The sequence below is a fragment of the Tigriopus californicus genome, chromosome 1, assembly GCF_007210705.1.
Source record: "Tigriopus californicus strain San Diego chromosome 1, Tcal_SD_v2.1, whole genome shotgun sequence".
In the NCBI taxonomy this organism is placed as follows: Eukaryota; Metazoa; Arthropoda; class Copepoda; order Harpacticoida; family Harpacticidae; genus Tigriopus; species Tigriopus californicus.
The window spans coordinates 6,267,089-6,289,258 of record NC_081440.1 but is presented as its reverse complement, the minus strand read 5'-3'; the positions used below and the strand labels follow the sequence as shown (position 1 = coordinate 6,289,258).

General features: G+C 43.2%; 1 protein-coding gene across 1 annotated transcript in view; it reads left to right on the top strand.

Annotated features, from left to right (window-relative positions):
- LOC131880334 (glutamate-gated chloride channel-like) overlaps positions 1-22,170 on the top strand; it is a 40,152-nt gene that overhangs the window by 9,572 nt on the left and 8,410 nt on the right. Inside the window, exons 2-6 of the mRNA XM_059226940.1 lie at positions 13,173-13,475; positions 14,104-14,231; positions 15,311-15,378; positions 15,494-15,581; positions 17,348-17,501. Coding sequence (XP_059082923.1) covers positions 13,306-13,475; positions 14,104-14,231; positions 15,311-15,378; positions 15,494-15,581; positions 17,348-17,501 — 608 coding nt within the window. The 5' untranslated portion in view covers positions 13,173-13,305. The remainder of the gene's footprint in view (positions 1-13,172; positions 13,476-14,103; positions 14,232-15,310; positions 15,379-15,493; positions 15,582-17,347; positions 17,502-22,170) is intronic.

Sequence of the window (22,170 nt, the reverse complement as noted above, 5' to 3'; positions counted from 1 at the left end):
ACACGTACGTACATGTATGAGTACTAGTATGCATAGAGTGCCACTGTTCGAGCTCGTCTCAGCCCGACACAATAAGAATTACAGGAGTAGATCAATCAAATTTTCCTTCAGAGCTAGCCCATCCAATCTCTGAAATTGAGGGAAAGTACACAAGTTCCAGTGAAAAAGTGGCGGAGGTTCAAGAGAATAGCGTGATCCTCGGACCAACTTTGGAACTTAATCGTCGTACCAGATCTCGGCAAAGTTGTACTAGTGGTAAAAATTGCAAATGAATAAGTTCTTGTTCCTAGAACAAGTTCCACTTCCATTCATATTGTCTTGAAACTGGGATTCCCAGCAATAGAGTGTAGAACAACCATCAACCATCACGGATAAGCCCATTTTGAGCTGTTGGAGCTTGTCCTTGTGCAGGCGGTGTTGCATTTCGGTGCAAAAACGAGAGAAAAAAAACCTTTATTTGAATGACAAATGACAGACAAAAACGCCGATTGCAGTTGAGTTGGAACAACGTACTTACTATGTTGAACATATTTATCGCGTGAGTGGCTGCAAAGATGGCTCTACGTTTCCATCCATCTCTAATTCTAATTAGTCTGGCATGGCAGGGACTGAAGATGGGCCAATACTTTGACTTTTGCAAGGTCAATAATAAAGAACATTTCTTATGACAACGTTATGACTCGATTCTTTTGGGAGTTGGCTTTTGAAGCACACTCCCAATAATATTGGCAAGTAAAACGGTTTCGGCTACCTTTTTAGCTTACCCTCAACCTAATTGTGGGTAGCAAAAACGTTAGAGACATGTTATTACACCACATGAACAATATTTTGTAATCTGAACTTATCGCAGCTTCGTTTTACTCAAGTGGGTATGTTCGTGTTTCAAATTGTTTTTGTCGTTCATAAATCGTGGTCTCTTGCTCTCGCTCTCTCTCTCTGGTTTTCTCCCGGATGACTGAAGTCTTCAAGTCAGTTGTTCCACTTCAATGAGCTGGCAACAACCACTCATTGTGCACCTAATTGGTGTGCATACCCTAAATGGGTTCTCAATTAACCCAGATTAAGTGGAACTTACATGTTCATTCAGCGATAGTACCACCACCTGAATGCAATCTCCAACATTTCCTTCCAGCATTCATTGCACAACACGTTTGCAGAGGCTGACTTTGACAGAACGCAATTACTTAGTCCCCAAGAAGACAAAATGACCGGAGATCTCACTTCAAAGAATCATGGGATTTGGATGGAGTAACGTGTACGAGAAGTGCACTCAATGGGCTCAAAGGCACGGGAATAGTCGGAATCCTAATGATGGCTTTCAGCTTACATACCATTCACTGTGCCATTACTTACGAGCATATCCTCGCCCAAGAAGTAACAAAGAAGGCAAATAAGTCAACTCATGGAGTTGACTTGGGCTAAGAGTATCCAATTATGGGCCTCGCCATGTATATTGCTTCTGTGATCTATCCTAAGCTATGTAAGGCTTAGCGACACATTTTTCCGAAATGTTCTAAATCAGAGCATATTTATGGACGCATGATCTTCTTTCTCTTGAGTGTGACCGGACTTGAATGCGATGTGCCATGTCTAATGTTCCCCAAATCCGTAGACCATGAAAATCTCGTGCTTATGCACATCGAAAGTATACAAATATACATGTATGAGTGTCTCTATCAAACGATTGATCATTCACTCTAAACAGAGTGGTCGTCGACTATGCGACTCTTTATTGGCCTGGTTTCCACTCGGCCATCGTGAGCGAGCCCACGAGGCTACTACATTGCGGCTGGTGGGAAGGAAGATGGCGTGGTTTCGGGGGTTTCGGTGAGAAAGGAGAAGTCGTCGAAAAAAAAGACGAACTCCATGGAGTCGTACGACTGCTACATGTGTACTAATCCGCTGGCAAAGGACGACTTGGTGGTCTCCTGATCTTTTGTGCCGTATGGAACCCATACTTGGTTGAGTGTTATTTACTTGCCTTCAGGAAATTAAGTTGGCACGAGACACGATTGGCCGTGCCAAAAAAGACATATTAGTCACGAAGAGCATGTAGGATTAATTGTTCAGTATCAAAGAAGAGCTTATGTGGGCAGGCGATTGCGTGGGATATACGGTGTGTCCCGCAAGTGAGGGAAACACTTATTCCAGTCGAAGCTCACGATCAGATCACCTTAAACCACATCTGTGTTCCTTGTCTTTTGTTCCCAATTGAGACATCAATATGTGCCAAACTCGCACGAAACAGGAACATGAGGGTGAGAATTTGAGTGGTATAAGTGGTTATAGAATGTGCGATATATATCAAAATTTTCAAGAATTGTTACAACAACAGCGTTATAAAAAAGATGAACTATCTTTTTTTTTAAACTCTAGAGAACTCTGAGTAACATTGGTACTATTGGCTATAGTTTTATTGTATGAAACTTTTTACTTTATTGAATAAATTTATACCCAAAATATCTAAAATAGAAAAATGCTTTCAAATTTTTGATAAATTATGCGCTAAATGTTACGAATCATAATTTATGAAAAATGAGATGGAAAATGGAAAATTTTAAAATGCTCTGGAACGCCCATTTTGTAACCATTGGTATAATAATATTCTCTGCCAAGCATGTACAAGAAACCAGGGATTGTATCTATCAAGGAATGCTGGCTTTTGCTTTTGTCGTTACTATCATGGTTGTTGTTTTCCTTGATGTTAAGATATAGGTCTCAAGATATGAGTGAGCCTGGCTTTGGTCTGATTCGTAATATGCATCCCATGTACTACTCTTCGACAGCCTTGTTGGATATCTACGTACAAACAGTGAGTGAGCCTGTTTCTAGCCGACAAAGTGCTACACTTCCATCATTATCTGTCCCAGACACCTAGAGGACATTTGGGCTCCAAAGTTGTTGGCGTGGGTTCGTTCTTGTTGTAGTAATGTAGGTATATGCATATGAACCAGCAGGATGTAGTCGTATGTTCCATCGCTCCCCAGGATGGATGTCCCAATGCTCATTGGCCTTGAGCGAGGACTCTTCTGAGAGTCTCAAGAGTGCATGCAGGTCGCGTTCGAGTCGGGTCGGTTCTCGAGGCTCGTCTCATGCATAACTGAAATCAATCACAGATGAGACCCTGAAAGCCCACGGTTGACACAAGAATGTGTTTTGAGTGGGAACAAGAAGAAAGGACGTTACTCGATATCAGAAAGAAAAAAAAACCTTTTGGAGAGGATTACCTTGCATTTGGTATGCATTTTGTGTTTAGATCAAATTACTCGCTAAATATAGCAATAAGATTAACTTGTTGTGAAAGGACTTGAAATCCTTTTTTGCTCAGTCCTCGGAGACCTGAAATCGCGGTGCCTCTCCTTACTTGCTTCTTGTTCTCACTTTTCTGAATAGGATCCTCTCGTGGTTATTAACGCCTTACAAATAGGACGTGGTTCGTAGTGTTCATGGTTGAAGATACATAGATGGATCGGTGGGAGCTAGTGCTGAAAAGAATTGGAGTGAGGGTGACTCGTACGTACATCTTGTAATTATTCATGGCTTAGGTGGAGGTTCCTCGCAGTGCGAGCAAATTGCTTACCCAAGGTACAAATTGGATAAGACATTCGTTGTAACGTAGGAACGACATTCACTTTCACTCTATCTAATCGCTCATCAGGTAGTGAAAGATTAGTGCGAGAATAATATCAGGTTAGGACCTGACACGTTGGCTACTCTCATCGACCATAAAAAAAGGCAGTCTCAAATTGAGAAAGACTGGCCAACGACGGCTGGCCTTTCCATCGATTGGCCTTGACCCTTGGGAGGATATTGGCAATTTTTTAAATGCCCAATTTCAGTGGGCAGAGAAAACAATTTATGAGATTGCTACTGGCCTTTTTGGTGCTGAGTTCTCGGGCTTGATGCAAGCAAATGAAAACTTGGAAGAAGAAATTGCATCTCCCATTTGGGATAATGTGGAGTTTGGGTGTGGAGTTTGGGTTGCGGGGATATATGTAGTGTTCGTGTTGTGCATCCCCATCACAATCACTCGTGGTTATACAACTATAGAATTCATTCGTCGAGCATATTTGACAGATTAATCTTGGCAAGTGCTATTATGCGATGATCTGAGGCGAGATTTGCCACCCGAATGCCTTGCTTTTAACGTTGACAGAAACCGTTCAATTCTCCAGGGATCGTGAGAAACGGACCCAAAATGAGGGCCTCCCTTCTTCTCAGCAATGAAAAGGGCCACTCATGATGGTGCCTTGAGACAATTTCATTTTTCATGACACTCCCACGGTTTTGAGACTAGACGACTGATCTGATGCCATTCGTTATCGGAAGGACATTCAAGACCGAGCCAAATAGAACAAGTTGGGCAGTCTATGTTGAAGCGTGAAGCTCAAAAGGTGGATGGGATGGCGTGCATGTTGAGTGACGCCATGTTGAGCGACCTCGTTTTGAATGGCGCCAAGGGCCCTTGAGACAGTCTCTCGTCGAGTCTTTAGGCTTCTACTTTACTTTTATCGACCCATTAACATGCAAAGAGGTTTCTTTTCATCATGGCGAGCCTGCTCAGAGATTGGCCTTTGGTGGATAGGCTTATCAGTCAGGTGCAAAAATGGCAAATTAATTCAATTTCCCCAGATTAACGCTACTTCGTCTGCCACCCGCCCCCTCTCCTCGTTCAACGGGGTGGGTGCCTTTCCAAATTCCGAGTTGGCCCAATTTACGGAATACACCATCGACAATTCGCTTGGCAGACATCCTGAACGGTAACGGTGTGAGACGCCAAAGAAAGAAAGACTCACGGACAGACTGACTGGAAGCACCTTAAAAGTGGAACTTTTCCATTCCTGAGAGTTGGTGCCAACCACAATGAACCGGATTTTTGCATTTGCCGACTGATACGCCTCGCCTCAGTAGACACTAAGAAGTCACCAACTCCCCTCCAGCTCCCCTCCGTACCCTCAAACCTCCGTATTCGTTAGGGGAGTGTGTGCGTCTATGGGTGCGTGCATGTGTTCTTGTGGACCCATTCGCACTTGGATTGGAATGTAAAAATTCTCTCACATTCTCTCACGAGCCAAGTTGGGACGTGTTTGCCAGAGATATCTTCGTTCCTCCATTCTTCGGTCGTCGTCATCGTCGTGGACGAGGTCTTTTTCTCGCTTTGCTTTGGTTGATACTTGGGCACATTCTCGCTCCATTTCTTACCGTGATACCTACTTCTTCGACGCCTTCTTCTATGAAAAGCTCCTGCTGCAAACTTTGTTTATTTGCAATTTCCCAAGGATTTTGGATAGTTTTCTACACCAAATGTTTCAAACTAGATGCTCGTTATTCGCCAGTTTCTTTTTGCCGGATTTGGTCTGCTCGTTTTTGCACAAATTGATTTATTTTTCGAGGTCGCTTCCAAACCACCACCTTGGCTCTGGTTGGTCCATTGGTAGTGCACCACGTGCGTGGTGGGTCCTGTGGGAGGAGGGGTTTTCTTGGATGATTCCAACCCTGGGTTCAGCTGTCTCCCACAAGGGCCAAAGCTCTTGGTAGTTTTTGTCCTGGACTTGGACGGAGAGGAGCATCTCCCGATGGCGCCTGAGATCACCTACTCCATTTGGAACTATCATTTTCGAAAGAGACTTAGAGCCAAAATAGTGCGGCACAAAAAGGAGAACTTGGTCCTTCAGTGAAATCTAGTACAGGGTCGTTCATCTGGCTCATCCAGACACAACTTGATTTATGGTAAAATAACTGGAAATGCTCTACTTGGAAAGAATTTGGTGTTGGTTCCAATAGGTCTGAACACTTGCGACTCTGACAAATCGTCATTAACATTGAAATGGACGTCGTAGGGAATGCAGATTTGTTTCCTCTCCAATTCGGGACTGCATATCCGTTTCAGATTGGGCAGAGCTCCACCATTGACTAGTTAGCCAGAACTTTGCAGTGATGAGAATAAAGGAATGTAAAAAGAGTGCAGTACACTAAAAAAAGAGCAGAAAAAAATCGTCACTCTAAATATGCATAAATTTGCCCTTTCCGTGTCAAAATGGCCCTTTTAGAAAAGACCAAATTTCGCATTCCAACTTCGGTTGACACGACTTCTTAACTGCATGGACCAAAAATGGACGTGGACCTCCGAAAGCTTGGACATGTCTAAGTCAGTAGCACCGAAGCTAACGAATGGCCTGTCTTCGAGTAGAATAAGGGACCTCGGACTGGAATCCATTTCCTCACGTCACCCTCGGCCCAACATGAGCTACTCTCATTGAGGGTCAGTGATTGATATGAAAATGTGGCGGGTGACCTTTCTTCCACATTTTTCTAACGAAAATTGATTTTAGCTTCGATTCCAGATCGAGCCGGAAGTGAAAAAGGACACCATTGCTGGAGATTGCCTTCTCCAGGCACTTTTAGTGTGCCCGAGCGATCATGCCAACTGGCGAAGCTTAGTCGTCTTTCTTTACAAGTACATCACTTGCCCAACGATCGAGTGATCTCGGCAGAAATGCCAAGTTATTCCATATCCAGACAAGGGCCACTTCATTGTGGAAGAGCAAGAGCGACCATTTCGTTCTATTGTTATCTAAAGTTCTATGGGGAGAGAAGCAACACTGCGACATTTTCTCGACTGATATGCTTGGTTGATTTCCAACAGAAAAAGGCCATGGTTTGGAATAAGAAGAAAACGATAGTCGATCCAAGACTGGACAGTAGCTACATTGTTGTTGCCCTCTATTGGGAGCATCACTTGTGTTTTGGATGCTAGATGGAGAACAAGAAGTCGTCAAATTTTGCTTTGCATTGAGCCAAGGGGGAGTTAAGGCAAAAGAAAAAGAAAGAGAGAGAGACGTGAAATTTCATGACAAATGACATTTTTCTCCGGGAAGTTGGCCTTCACTCCCTCTTGACATTCATCGAATTCTCCACAAGCGAGCCGAAAAGAAAAAGCAGGAAAGAGAGAGCCCTTCTGGAAACAAAAAAACCCCTCTGAAACAGAGTTCCTATTCTGGCAGCGGGAAATGAATCTGCTGCCATGTTTGGAACCATTGTAAACTTAGGGTGATAAGTTTGCGTGTTAGCTACCAATGTTGAACCCGGGATTACTCAAACCTAGACCGGGGATTGATCACCTCTTTTTCACCAAGCAAACAAGCAAACAAGCACATAAGCCAAGAACAATGACGATTGTGATGACAGTATCAACGACATCTTTCTTGGAGGCTTACATAATGGCCATACTGCATTTCCAAGCCCACTCATGCTTTCCAACGTCGCAATCTTTAGGACGTGGAATATGGTGTGAGAAATTTGATTATCGTGGACTGCATTCGTTAAACTAGCTCCGCTGCCTTGTGAGATGAAAGTCACTTATTTATACAATTACATGTCTTTCTTCGCACTCTGCTCAATCCGACCAAGAGCAAGCCGCCCAAAAGATCCCTTGGGGAAGGACTGCGATGGAGACCTATTGTTGGGAGAAGGCTCAACGCCTTGAAATGGACTTTTTCGCTCATTCAAGATGGATGGAGTGCCCACTTGTGAGCTCCCTTGAATAGCAAAATCCTTTTGAGCATGGCCTACGTAACTACGTACTCCTAGGTACTGGCAGTGGTATATACTCTTGTGTATTTCCATGCACTCGTGCACACTAATGGACAGAAGTACCGGGCTTCTCCATCCAGTCGGACTACGTACAACACTCCGAAGAGAGCCTCCTGACCCAGAACTAGCAAATCGTACTGAGGAAACACACGCGATCCAGTTTGCATAATGTGAATGTCTAAGAACTCGCTCACCACTCGGTGAGTCGATCCCGCTTCATTCTGGGATGGTTCCTACTCGCACATTCAGTGAACAAATGTGATGGAACTTAGTTTTTTTTCCTGTGACTGGGCACAATAACCAAGCAAATGCGTCCAGAAACCACAACCTCATTTATGAGGAGGGGAACGGATGTATGTATGTATGAGGGTTAGGGAGAGCCATTGGAAGAGCCACAAAGCAAGGTGGTTGGAGTGGTGGTTGGCTAGCTCAAAGTTAGTCATGCCTCAACACATTTTCAGCACCTGGCTTTGGCTTGGATGCCTTGTACTAGGTTGTAGACAGCCTTCATGGTCTCCCTTGGCACATTTCGAGCTTCGAGCATGTATTTGTCCTCAAAGTAGTAAAAGCTATTCAGAACGGATTGTGGCGCTCACTGTTATCTTTGGGGGCAGACGATAAATCAGAAAAACGACCGTTCGAGGACTGAATAGAGTTCGTAGAGCGTAGTATTTACAGTGTATCAGCTAGAAATCTGGTTCGTTTTTAATGACCCTTACGTTCGTTCCATGGAGAGGTTTCATTTTAACTTCCATTACTCGACATCGAGCTTTGAGTGCTTATGGATTGAGAATGTAGAAAAGGGGAGGAGAATCCTTGTTCTTTGGTCTCGTTTCGCCGATTGAATTCATGCTTGAGGACAACTCGTTGTCGAGGAAAGTGTTTAACCCTGTAGTAATCTATGTAATGGAAGGTAAACATGCTAGTCAAATGGAGGAGAGCCATCATGTTCAGGTCCAGCTTCATCTGTATGGTCCTAATCCATCCATCCATCCATCCATTCTTCCTTCTTCCATCCTTCCAACCGACCAAACAAGCACACCCACATACTACGAACTCACCAAGGAACGAGCAAACGTCCAAGCATTCACCAATTCGCCTTCGAACAGTCTACCGGCTATGTGTATGTGTGTTCTTCGGATTCACAGTGGGATATGGAGCTCAATCGTCCGTCCGTTCGTCTACCGTGCGTCTTCTCCTTGCTCTTCTTCGTCTGTCTTTGCTCCGATTTGAGGCCGAATTGGAACTATGGTGGAACACTCTTCTCCTTCGTCTTCTTACGAGAGGACATGGAACACTTAATTTTTCTGGTGCGATTTAGCCTGGGTCCCTCTTCCCTTCTTTTCTCGTTCTCTCGCTCTCTCTTTCTTTCTTTTAGGATTCGATTGGGAACATAGACTAACGACGTATGGTCAGTTTTCTCAAAAGCAGCTTCTTGGGAATCTACATCCCAAAAATGTATGGGCAAAACAGAACTTGGATAGCCTTGGTTGTCCTGGTCCATTTTGATGGATGAAGTGTTCATAGCCACCATGACTCACTCAAACTCTGCTTTTGGAAATGACAATCTATTGCTCTTGAATGTTGAGTCAAACTCAAGATTTGTCCAAATCTTATATCACACAAGCATTGAGGCTTTGAACTTGTTTGCGGGTTGAGGGAAAGGCCAGAAATTTGAAACGAGAGACAACCATCAAGGCGGTATTGGATGATCGTGAGCGATGTGATCATAATTTGGTAACCTGGTGGCACCTGAAGGAGGCTGGTAGTCAATATTTGCCTTGACAGGAAATCGTTTCTTTGGCAGTTGAACGTGTAATTTACTACCATGGCTCTGATGCTTATCTCAGAGCGGCTACAAATTGTCGACAGAAAGTCTCCTAAAAGCTTCTATAAATCTAGTACAGGAACGTCTCAGTGTCATAAAGGCACTTTGTTCCCGAATAACTTCTCATTTTCGTAAAGAAGCTTTGAGACGCACTCACATAGGAAACGGTTCGTTTTGGGCAAACTTGAAAAGTGCCTGGGCGACGTCGGAAACGACATGGAAGCCCACTGTTCCACAGACTTCCTTCCCCCTGTTCTTGCGCGTCCTTGTCAGTGGGTCCATTCTTCGATTAAACCTCCCTCCAAGTTTTTCCCTTTGTCCCACCTTCATTTGATTTTTGTCGTGGAGAAAACTTCTATCAATCAAGACAACTTGTGCCCATTGTGAGTGTGGGTGTGGGTGTCGGAGAAGCCCACGTGTGCATGAGTGTATGTGTGCCCACGGGTGGCACGCAGGGTCCTTTTCAGACTGCAGCTGACTCAATGAAGGATTGAAAGTCTGGTCTAGTCTGTCTTGTCAGCTGACGCTGGGCTACTGGCTAGCTACTTGCTCGGTTCCCTTACATACAGCTTCTTCGGGAACAACAGCTTGCTCGGGAAGCTGATAAATTTTCTGTTTAGTTCTTTACAAGTTCCACGGTTGTTCTTCCTCCTATACAGCAGCACTTTTCTGCTAAACCATCTTCACGGGAGTTTGTAGCCATTGCTTCTCGCACTTATTGCTACCAAAGTTCGTCGGAAAAGAGAGATGTCAAGAGAGGAATAAGTAGCAGATGGAGCAAGATTTATGGCTTGAGAAAACTCCGTGTCAGTACGACGAACAAGCGATGAATCTCCGTCAAGTTGAAGGAATTGAAAATTTGAAATCCCTTCTTCAATCAAGAAGATGACGTTTTGTTCACTCTAAACTCTGAGCAAATCTAAGCATCTAGAGGATTAGTTGTGTCTTAAATTCAATGGTCAGAGTAGAGTTCAAAACTGGAATCTTGGGTGAAGAGTAAGTAAAAAAACGTATACGTATGTATGTAACAACGTATACACAACGTGGCTCTCGTGAAGTAACTTTTGGGAGAGGCTGCCTACTGCATTAGGCTCTCTCATGCCGTCAAAGATTGATGTCCTCTGCAATGTTTGGAAGCTCCAAGTAGTTCACTCTATACTTAGAATGATATTAGAAGACTGTGACCTGAATTATGCCCCAAAGGATGAAAGTACATTGGGGCTGGATGAGTTTTGAAATTATCCTCCACTATATTGGACCATTTTCTCTCTGACCTTTCATCTCATGAGAACGCTTCGAGTTGAATTATTTGTACATCACTAGAATGCATTCCTAGGTAAAGAAGAAGAAGGAATAATTGGGTATTCCACTCTATGATTTTTATGGGTGCTTTTTAATGGACGCTCAATGTCAAACGCAAATCGATCGATGCTTTTAGAAAAGTGGCAAGTCCAGAAATGGATTTTATGGATATTTTGAGCCTCAACTTTTCAAGGAAAGGAAAGGAGAGAAAGAGAGAGATAGAGAGAGCAGAAAAAGTGTGTGTGTGAAGGGATGTGTGCAGTGCTCGAGCACAGATTGTGAGGGCACCAACATCATCATCATCTTCATCATCAACGTGGTCGTCATCTTTCAGGAACCTTTTTTGCTTTTGATAAATGTTTGCTCTTTCTGAATAGCGAGAATTGAGGGAGCGAACGAACGAAAGAACGAACGAAAGAAAGAACGAAGAAACGAACCAACCAACGAATGATGAGTGAGCGAATAAGAAGGCGAGTGGCACCTACACACGACTGACTACTTACTAGTTCGTCCCAAGAGCCCTTGGACCATGGAAGTGTTCGTAGGTAATGCGAGCAATTCAAGTGAGACTCGATTCAAATATTGCTCAAGGAGAAGGAATAGGAGAAGAAGGAGGAGGAAGAGATGTCCCCCACCTTGGACTTTTCAAGAAGACGATGAAAGGGCATTTGATCTCGATAAGTGGTTTGGATACCGATTGTACAATCCAATATAATGGCCTTTTCAGTACTCGAGGGTATATGAAGAAGTACCCCTCATCAATTGACGTAGCCGTCAAATATCATTGTATTTTTGTGTCAAATTGCTCACACAAAGCTACCGCACTCGTACAAGCTCCTCACTGAAGAAAGTTGTTTTGAGGAGGAAATGTATCTCGAGTGGTTGGAGCGTTTAGGGAGTCTCGTAACTCAAGGGCCCTTAAAGCGCGGGATTCGTTTTCCGTTTATTTTGCTAGACAAGTTTTTTCCCAGTGAGTTTCGACAGAATGGAAGCGGGAAAGCTCGCTAACCTCGAAAGTTATCGTTTAAGTGAGAATAATAGGCTTCGCTTTGAAACGATGGACCTGAAGATGTCAGAAGTCGGCAGGATGAAACATCGTGCTTTTAATCTATTCGCAAGACATTAATTCTTTATGAACCGTTCTTGAAAGCCTCCCTCCATTTTCTCGTCTTTTCGCCCCTCTCGTCCTCTCAAGAGACTCGGCCAGGTGACTCAAATAGAAAACCCACTTTTAGGGTGTCATAGAACCGTCACCCTGAGGTATTCTTGGTTCCTGACGTTCACTTTCAATCATTAATAGGGCCCGGGAAGGGTTATTTAATTTGAAAGGCAAGTCACTTCGATTAAGAATTGGTTGATCGTCAATTCTACCAAAAACTGAACCGCAAAAAGGAAGCTTTGTTGCAACTTCAAGGCGATTTATTTTAGGAATAAAAAAACATTCCAAAACTAAATGCTTGCCACTTTATTTGTCGGCCAACGATTACGTGGAGGGGAAAAATAAAGCATAGAGAAGCTTAGAGCTTGCCTTGAGAAACTGATGTTTTCACATGACAAGAACAACACACCATCAACTTGGCGTGAAAGTCTAGTGTACTCTTTGAGATTGTTCCATGTTCATGACTCTGAAAAAAACCTTTGAAACGTCCCTGAATCCCTTGACAGTGCCTCGGCACCACGGAAATGTTGCGAAATGTTGTTGCTCTGCCAAAGTTTTTGAACCAAGGGATTCCATTTTCTCTCGTTTCTGCTCGCTTTCTCGGCTCTGGACGTAAAATCACGAAACTTGTGGAATTATAAGATAACAAGAAAGATATGGCCGAGCAGAAGTGGAAAAATGGCGGGGAAACTTTTTGAAATTAGATTGCCAGAGGCTCTGCCGCTCTATTCTCGTCTTGTGCTTGGGAAAGAGATACGTTATGGGCAACAAGTTTGGTTGTTAGCGAGCGCAGATCGCCGAAGTACCGCTCTTTGGAGTGATATTTGACGGGTTGAGTTGGACCGACATCGATATTTTCAAGAGCCAAAGATTGTTTTACTTGATTCGAGTTCCACGAACCAAGTTTTACTTTTTGCCCACTTCCCCCTCTAATTCCACGCTCAAGGAACGAGAGAGACCAACTTCAAACGAATGCTTGCCAAAGAGAAATATTCAAGGAGTCGACCGACGACCACTAAAAGCACGAATTGCTCTGATGAGAAAGAGAGAGGGCCACAGAAGGAGAAACGGAAAGTAAAACTTGGACTATTAAAGGAATCGTCTCTAAATTGGCCGTGGAGAATTAACCGCAAAGTTGGACTACTCCCCGAACGTCGAGGCAGCAAATGAGTCGGTCTTCTGGACTTCAAAACGCGCGGAAGAGGGTCTTTGGCCTCGTTGAAAAACGGAAGTATTTGCCAAATGAAATCATATGACTGTTAAGATATTTTTTTTGTCTCTGTGTTACAGGTCTGTTTGGATATATGTTGGATGGAATATCCCGATTGGTTTGTGATATTGACGCATTGATGGTGGGGATTGGACCGACGTATGTAGGTGTCAATTGATTTGGCCTCCGTGGACAAATCCTGATCTACCTGCGATGCTTTCTCTTCGTGCTGTGATTGGATCTAGTGGTGGTTTGGGTGGTCGAGCCCTTGTGCCCAACAATGACTGTGGAGGACGGAGGAGGCTCGGCCTGAAGATGCCCTGGTTGGCTGTGGATAAACTCTTTACATTCTTCATCCTGCTCTCAGCTCTGCATTTGTCAAGGTACATATCCGTCACATCAGCATGTGTAGGTACCGTATACAAGGGCAGGGTTCTGTTCAACCTCTGCCCTCCGCTCGAACAATGGTTTACTAAGCCTATCCATGTTCTTGCAACCCTCAGTCGCCGTGTGCATTCAGGCACGAGTGATTGGCTTTTCAGCGTCTTAGCAGTACCCACGAGAAAGATAGAGCCCAGGCTGATGCTCCTCTGCCCACGAGACTATCAGCTCAAAACCCCAAATCCACTTAGTTGCTCTCCCAGGATCTTTTGTTTATGTTGAACAGCTCCTTGGGATCTTACTTGGAGTAGTTCACTTGGAGTTTGCCTTTTCCACCATCAATCCGTTCGGTTCCACTCGAGCGGGGAAAAGGAGCCAAACTCCTTTTGGCGGCGTCTGAGCTAAATACTACCCCATGAGCACTAGAGGAGAGTACAGTACAGTACAATCAGAAGGAGTGGGAATATTGGACCTAAACCGACGAACCAACAACTACCTTTGACAATCCAGGATTGGAACAGTCAACGAGTTCGAGAGCATTTTCAAATACTAGACCCATTGATCCCCATAACAAATTCGCTCAACGCACGTTGCAGTGCTATTACTAAACAGTGTAATGCTATGTTCCAGGTCATTGCGTTCCATTCCCCGCAGCGGTCCAATCAATTACCGAGAGGAGGAGAAGAAAATTCTAGACAGTATATTGGGTCCAGAAGTCTATGACAAAAGGATCAGACCCTCTGGCCTCAATGGCACAGGTATGTTCGGTTCAAGACTAGTCTCTGGTCGATACTACTGCTACTGATGCTACTACTACTCGTCGTCCTCGCTCTCGTCCTCATCCTTCCGCCTTCTTCTTCATAGCTTCCCAACCTCCTTAACCTCCTTTCTTTGACCTCGAGCACGACGAAAATCTGCTTCAAATCACTAGAGACTTGTAGTTAGGCCAGATTTTGGAGAGTCCCTCGTTTTTTGATGGATCCTAAGAACTTTCTCTTAGGGGACATAGGCCGTTCCTCGGAGCGGAAATGGGGGTCCAATCAGATCTCATGTTAACTAAATTCAATTTAGGCAATTTTTCCCTCCTGAAGAACCCAATAAGAAATGGGCTAAGCTCTGATATTGCCCTGAATTCCAAAAGTTGCCCAGTTTCTCAGCACAGCTTTTGGGTAATTTCGGTGGGTGGATGAGCAGCGAGGAAAAAGATGTCACTTGTGTCCTCTAAAACGAACGTTGAGAGGGCATTTTCTGTCCAATATGGTTGCTGAACCTGGAGAAGTTCGAAGGCTCGTTTTAAATTCAAATTTTCCAACTTACTTCGTTCAGTTAGCTATTCTCTTTCTTGAAGTGGTCTCTAGCCACTCCTTTAACCGGCTTTTGTGGCCAAAAGGTTAAAAGATCGGGTGACAAAAAATGAGTCCTGATAAAGAACAAAAATCTAGGCAGCTCTTGGCCCTATGTATTAACCACATACGTAGAAGAGTCGTATCTTAGGCGCAGGTTACGATGAACATGGATAACAAAGTGCTGAGATTTGAGCTGAAAGGCCACCTAACTTTGGAGGCAAGAATGGTCGTCAAATATGAACCAGTCAGTCCACGAGCGAGCACAAAAACTTTTAGAATGATACGTTAAATCGAGAATTTGGGAGCACATCAAAGTTTTGATTACGAGCCTTGCCAGTCACATATCTCGAATCCCAACTCAAACACCAAAAGAGTGGCCTTGAATCAATCCATATCGCTTGACGGATTCCCAAACTGATTTACTCCGAAAGGATTGGTTACTTTTGATTGATTGATTGATTAAATGAATGAGCGATTGTTTTTCATTCCAGATGCTGCCACCATCATTGTGGTCAATCTCTACATCCGTAGTTTTGCCAAAATCGACGACGTCAAAATGGTAAGGTTTCTACCAGTATCTCTCTATTCATCTCACCTCCTGAAGCCATGTTGCTGCCATGTTTGTACTGTTGATGAAGATTAATGAAACAATTTGCTTTCTTGCTCATTTACAGGAATATAGTGTGCAGATCACATTCAGACAGAAATGGAACGATGAAAGATTGAGTTACGACCACAGGCTTTCCCATGGTGATATGAGATGTGAGTAATTTATTGAATCCATGCCACTTTGCGAGAAGTAGACTAGACGTGCCCGCTATTGCATCATCAAAGCTCAAGCGAACGAGCGGCTCATTTTTCCCCTCTGTGTGGTAAACGAACATGTTTTGAAAAGATCAAAGAGATCGAATCTAATTTGGCTGTGGACTCACAAAGAGAAGTAGGGGCTTACGCCCACAACCACCACATACCAAACTTCCAATGCAATGATGAAGATACGCTCGGAGTAGATGATACAATAGGGAGAGAGAAAGAAGAAGGGAGAAAAGGCGAAAAGGCGAAAAGGCTCATTTTTTCCTCTCCTTGCCAACCGGAATCGTCGTTGGCCTTGTATTTGCACTGAGGCACAAACACGAGGTGAAATACTGTAGACACCATGGAAGCTAGGTAGTTGAAACATTGATGCATTACGAAAAGCTTTCAGAAAAACAAGTTTTGTTTGTATTCTCGCCCAACTTTCGACAAGGAATCACCACCGGACCCATTGTTTCTAGGTTCCTTGTGAAACAGAAAACAAAACCTTCAATGTAAATCAATATCTCGACAATCAAGGAGATTTAACTTCCCTCATGTACTTACGAGTTGGGGTGTTTGTTTGTGAGAGCTCGATCCTCTTGAGTTCCCGGAGTGTCTTTCAAGTAATATATTGGTAGGTGGGTGGGTGTTTGGGTTGTGATCACTCCAAACAAAGAGAAAAGAAACAACTTGGTGATCCCATTCCAAACTTTGTTTCGCTCTCCTCGGATCAAGTCTCAAAACAAAAACAAGTTTGCATCCTTGCTTTCTCTCGCGGCATCAACTCACTTTCTGCTACCTTCCTTGATAAACTGCATTGAATAGATACGTTCAAGTAATCGACTCTTTTAAGATGTTCTTGAATCGTTAGCGAACTCTTTTTCATTTCTATTTTCGTTTCCACGACCTCATGTTGTCATAACGTAGCGAAACTTTTTTGTAACACCAGGAACCTCTCCTCAAGGGTCTTCAGATTTAATCTCCGAGTGGTAAGATAACCCGGGTTTGCTAGTTTTTTGTCAGAGGTGTGGGTCCAAGAGAAAGAGAGAGATAAAGATGATCTGGCCAGTGGTCCAAATCGAGTAAACTTGGAGATTCTGTCGAAAACAAATATATTACTGTCAGGCAACTTCACGAGCAGTCCTAATATATTCTCTATCCAAATCCCTTAACCCTGAGCTAAAAGAGCTGCAAAGCTTATTTATCCCTTTCTATTTGTTTCAAGGTTTAAGGGCACACATGCATGGAAAATACCTTTAGTTTAAGAAACCCTTCCGGGGTATTGTTCCCCGATTTAATCATTTCTCTACGCTTAATTAAACCACGACTATATTTCACGCCTGCTGAGGTCTCCGTTGTGAGCAACTGAACCCTGGGAATTTTCGCTGTGCGAAGCTTTTGAACCTGTAATTTGTCCACTTCATGAGAGGCGCATTTCACCTTGCGAAACGAGCGTTTTACACGCCATTGGAGCACAATGAGCCTTCTGCCGTTTTCTCCGCTTTCTCTCTTGTGTCACGTGGAGTTGCATATAGGGAATAATTTGCCATCATAATGGTTTCACTCGGTTGCCTCTCAACCCCGATCACCGAGTGAGCCTAGTACTGCTATACATGGTACAATGAGGCCAAAACAAAGGGCCAAACCTTGGCCATTCTTACTTTAGGATGTCCAAAGTAACCTGACGCCTCGAATCGAGATCCTTATTCTTGAAAGGAATCCTTCTTTTGCAGCCAAGATCAAATACCTCACCATGACGGATGCTCGTAAAGTGTGGATGCCAGATACTTTCTTCAGGAACGAGAAGGAAGGACGGTTTCACAATATTCTCGTGCCCAATGTATACATTAGAATCTTTCCCAATGGAGACGTCCTCTACAGTATTCGGTAAGTCCACTCTGAGTTCATTTATAAGAAAAGTAGTCTCGTCGTGATATTGGAGCCTTCAGACACACACACATACACACACACATATATATATATATATATATGAAGTTGTCATGGGTACAGTTTGACGAGCACGTTGTGGAACCGTACCAAACAACCCCAACGGAAAAGTGTACTAATCTTCTGTGCTGTATACCAACACATCCAATCGCTCGCACTTGAGCGTGATCCATAGAGGGCGGATTTCAAAGGTTTTCACTAAGAAAATATGTTTTCCCATAAGTTGATGCTTTTGTTCAAAACATATCTTATGGTAGGCTTTGCTTCAATCTCACATCTATGTTGAGCTTGAAATACATTTTTTGTCCTCAAAATGTTTCAATAATGAAAAGGTTTAAGAAAATTTTCAGGACCATTGCAAATTTTAAGAAATGAGGTGGTCTTGCAATTGAAGCTGAAACTAATAAAGAAAAATGCCACTTTGAGCCGCATCACGTGCCCAAAGAGCCTTTTTACATCAGCTTCTTCAACCCAATAGTACTCTCCATTGCTGACCTTTAGCTTATGGAACCAAATTGTCTAAAAAGTAAATTGTAAGATCACTTAGAGCTTTGGACACTACGTACACGTTACACCACACAATACACGTTTGACACTTGGTCATAATTTTTTTTGATGTCATTAGCATCACTTTTATGGCTATTTTGATCACGTAAGACTGACATTTGTCGGGTCAAAAATCACATTCAAATCCGCCCTCTAGTGACCTGTTCCATGTTGTGGACAGGTCCATCATCTTCTTCATGTCTTTCCAAATTCCTGGATGGATGCCTCACAACCTGAGAAACGTATGATGATCGGGTTTGAGTTGTGAAGGAAAATGGACCACGTTACATCATTACGATGTTATCTATTTCTCTCAAAGAAACCGTATTGGACCACATTAAGAGCTGAGAAAGCAAGGTTGCATTTTGGGAGATTGAACAGGCTTATAATCAAGTTATTTCAATCGTCCAAAGGAAAATGCCCAAGTTTGGACAAGTGTGTGTACGTAGAACTTGGATCCTGCTCTCTTTTCCTATGAGCTCTTTGTCTTTCTATTTCTTGGTCGAGCTTGACATGCTTTCGTGTTTCAAGTTTGAAACTGGCTTTTGTGACGGAGTGACTCGTGTCAGTGGCTAAAAGAGCAAACTGTCATAGATTCTCAGCTCTGATGTTACGTACCAGAAACGACGAAATTGAGCTTCAACTCTACCAAAGTAGTTTCAAATATGTTATGTTCAATTCCTCCGGAGTCACGCTAGTTCTAGTTCGATTCCAATTTTCATTAGTTTCAAGTGGAAAGAAGAAAGATGAGACATATATGCCTCCTTCCATTGTCCTGTGTGAGACGAGAGCAATGAACAAAAACCTGACAAAAATGATTCTCCTTTAGGCTTCATCCAAATAAAAACATGAAGACAAATTAAAAAAGTACAACATGCGAGTACAAATGTATTTGTCTTAAAAAATAACTAAGGACTACACAAAAACAGTAAAAAACAACATTAAAAAAGTGTGATTTTTTATTTCTCTTTCTGGATTCAATTAGTCTATACGTTGCTACCATTTGCCGCAAAGCTTCTTATTCAACTGAATGATTGAAGGTTTCTTAATATTTGACATACAAGCACAAAAGCAGTCTTTGGAAGAACACGAATATTCCACCCTATGTGCCAGTGATTACTTATCTCATGTGTTGTAAGCGTACTGCACGTTGCCTCAAATAGGATGCTACTATTTCTACGCTTGGTAGAGTATTAGTATATTTCTGACTAGGCCTATTTGAACGACAAATTAAATCCAAGCGAGCTCCCGCCTTTCGTTCTTCGTTCCACTTTCTACTTCATGTGCATACGTGGAAGGTAGTACTGTGGCACCCACTTTGGGAGACTGAACGTGCCCCACCACTAGATGCTTGTTATTCCACATGTCTGATTTTCAATTCCACTGAATTAAATTACTTTGTTCCAAAAGGGTAGCCGTAATCTCATCCTAGAGGGTATCCTTTGAAACGCGAGCCGAGTCAGAAGAGAAGTGCAAGGTCGCAAAAAAATGGCGAAAAAGGAACCTTGATTTTCGATAGCGAAACTGTGTATGAATTGCTATCCAAACTTACTTTATTTTTCGTAAGAAAAAAATGAATGAACCTCGAAAGATTTTTACCTTATTTAGTCTGACAACCTGATCCTCTCCATGTTACTTGAAGTTGATTTTAGGATACCGTTTGTACCGTTTGTTAAAAAATGTTCTTACTTTTTTTTTTTGGGGGGGGGGGAGAAAGTATGTTTACAGACAGCTCAGATAATGTGTATGGATTTATTGTTTTTTGACAAGCTTTTAAGATTATTGCTTTCTACCCGCTAGTGGTAGGTAACCAATGCTCCAACTTGAATTCACGCTTATAAGACATATTTGATCCTGCCGTGTTCTTGGAGGCTATTACAAAATGAAATAGCAATCCACATCCCCAAACAAGCCAAGGTTGATTCAAAGCTATTCGATATATTCGAATATAATTCGAATATATATAATATATTCGAAGCTATATTGGCCATGTTGTCTATGGACAAAGATGGGGTAAAAGCGGATGCAGTGAATGGTTGTCTCCCCGCTCCTTTGTTAGAGGCGGATTGGATAGAGATACTTTGTAAAATTGCGTTCAGTTTTCTTTGTTAAAATGAGCAGATTTTTTTTCACTTTTCGTGCGGATGTTATGCATTGCTTTCATTCAATGCATAATCCACTTACCTAAGAGTTAATCTTGGGATGAGTATGTGTAAAGCTAAAAGCCATCACGTCAACGTGAGCGATAGTGGGAAAATACGATTTATCTCTTCTCTAAGCCAACTCGATAGAGAGCCAGATTCCATTCCACCAATTACCAAAGAACCCCCCATATTATGTTTGGAGAGAGAGGTAAAATTCAAATGGATGGCATTATTTAAATTTTAGAACTCGTTCTTTTCCCATACATTTTGCAAATGGGTTCTCGTTTCTGGTAAGAACCCAATAAAAAGGGCGTCTGATTCTCCCTTGCCAAGACCACTCCAGGGCAAGCACCTCACCTGGTTGAAGGCCAAAGAGAGCATTCTGCGGCCCTCATTTGATCTCCATTTTTTGGGAATTCGCTGCTTGGTTCGCTTGAGTGGGATATTTCAAACATTCCCTTCTCTCTGATTTTCTTTCGCTCGGTGGTTTGGACTCGAAACTAAAATCTGATACTTTCGGCTAGGCATGAAACTCCGTGTATCGAGATAATCCTTGGGGAGCCTTCATTTCCTTGGTTGGACAAATTATTAGACCACTGCACTGACTGCTCCTACTTTAAGACTTTGGCCTGACTCTCCCTCAGACCCCAAGGACAAGCAGTCAACCACCCAGCTCTGCTGTTGGTGGCAGCTGATCAAAGAATAAAGGAGCTATGGTCTCGTTGGCCAATACAAAAGGAAGGCTGAGATCTTGAGGGGACACCGCCAAGGTCTGAGGTTTGTCTTACTTACTTTCTCACCAATGCCACTTACCCTCAATCCGACCCTGAAGATGCTGGTTGGAAAGAGGGACTTGGGTATTTGTTGTTACTGCTGAGAGGCAGGATCTTCTTCCACTTTTCCTCGGGGTTGGAACGTTTATCATAGAGGATTAGTGGGGAGAGGTGACGCTCTTCGTGGTGGATATCATCCTTCCGAAAAAGGCTGTTCTTGAGCGAGAGAGGGAAAGAGAAGCATGCTACAAAGATCCAAGCAGGGACCCACCCATCCACCCAGGTGAGCTGTCATCACGGACTTTGTGGGAATGACAAAGCGAAATGTTTCATTTGTGGAACATCGTTTTCCGCACATGCCTTGACATCCCATTGATTGTGCCCACATAATGGATCTCGTCTCATCCTTCCTCCTTCCCTCCCTCCCTCCCATGCATCCCTCCCTTCTCCTCCCACTCTTGGCTGTCGAACCAAAGTTGAGCTTGCTTGCTGCTTGCTCTTTGACTCGACCGGATGCTTTATGTGACTTTCAAAGGAAATGAGAGTTTTGTCACCTGTTCCCAATTCCCCTGCCGCTCCTCTTCCCCGATGATGGAGGATGTTGGAGGAGGCTTTGGGATGGCGAAGGTGACATTTTTTAATGGATTCCAGGGAAAAATTTTAATAGGTACCGTCGTAGAGTGGGAGCGAAAGGCCAGTCTCGAGGCAAAAATGTCATTCATGGGAGGAGATTTTGATTTGTTAATATAGTATATGGATCAAAATTCGATGCGAAGCCTTGTCTGATTCTTGCATCAGCCGATATTTTGTCAACATCTATTTGTGAGTCTGAAAGTTGCCCAAAAGTGAAACTATCGTATGAGTGTCTTTCAAGAATCGAACTGGATTAGAAAGCTACAAATTGATGCAACTGTCCTTGGTAAATGAAGCAAAGGAGATCAAAGTCCTTGCCGGGTTCATTTTACGCAACGTAAACCCGGAGATGGACAGTAAAAAAAAAACAATTTCCAGTAGCACTCAGATATTGCTTACCACCTGTTTTATTCATGGCTCATCCCACTTCAATCTGCAATGTCGCACTCTCTGTCGTCGATTCTATTGTATTTTCGCTCAACATCGCCTTTTGTCCATCCCAGGAAAGAAGGG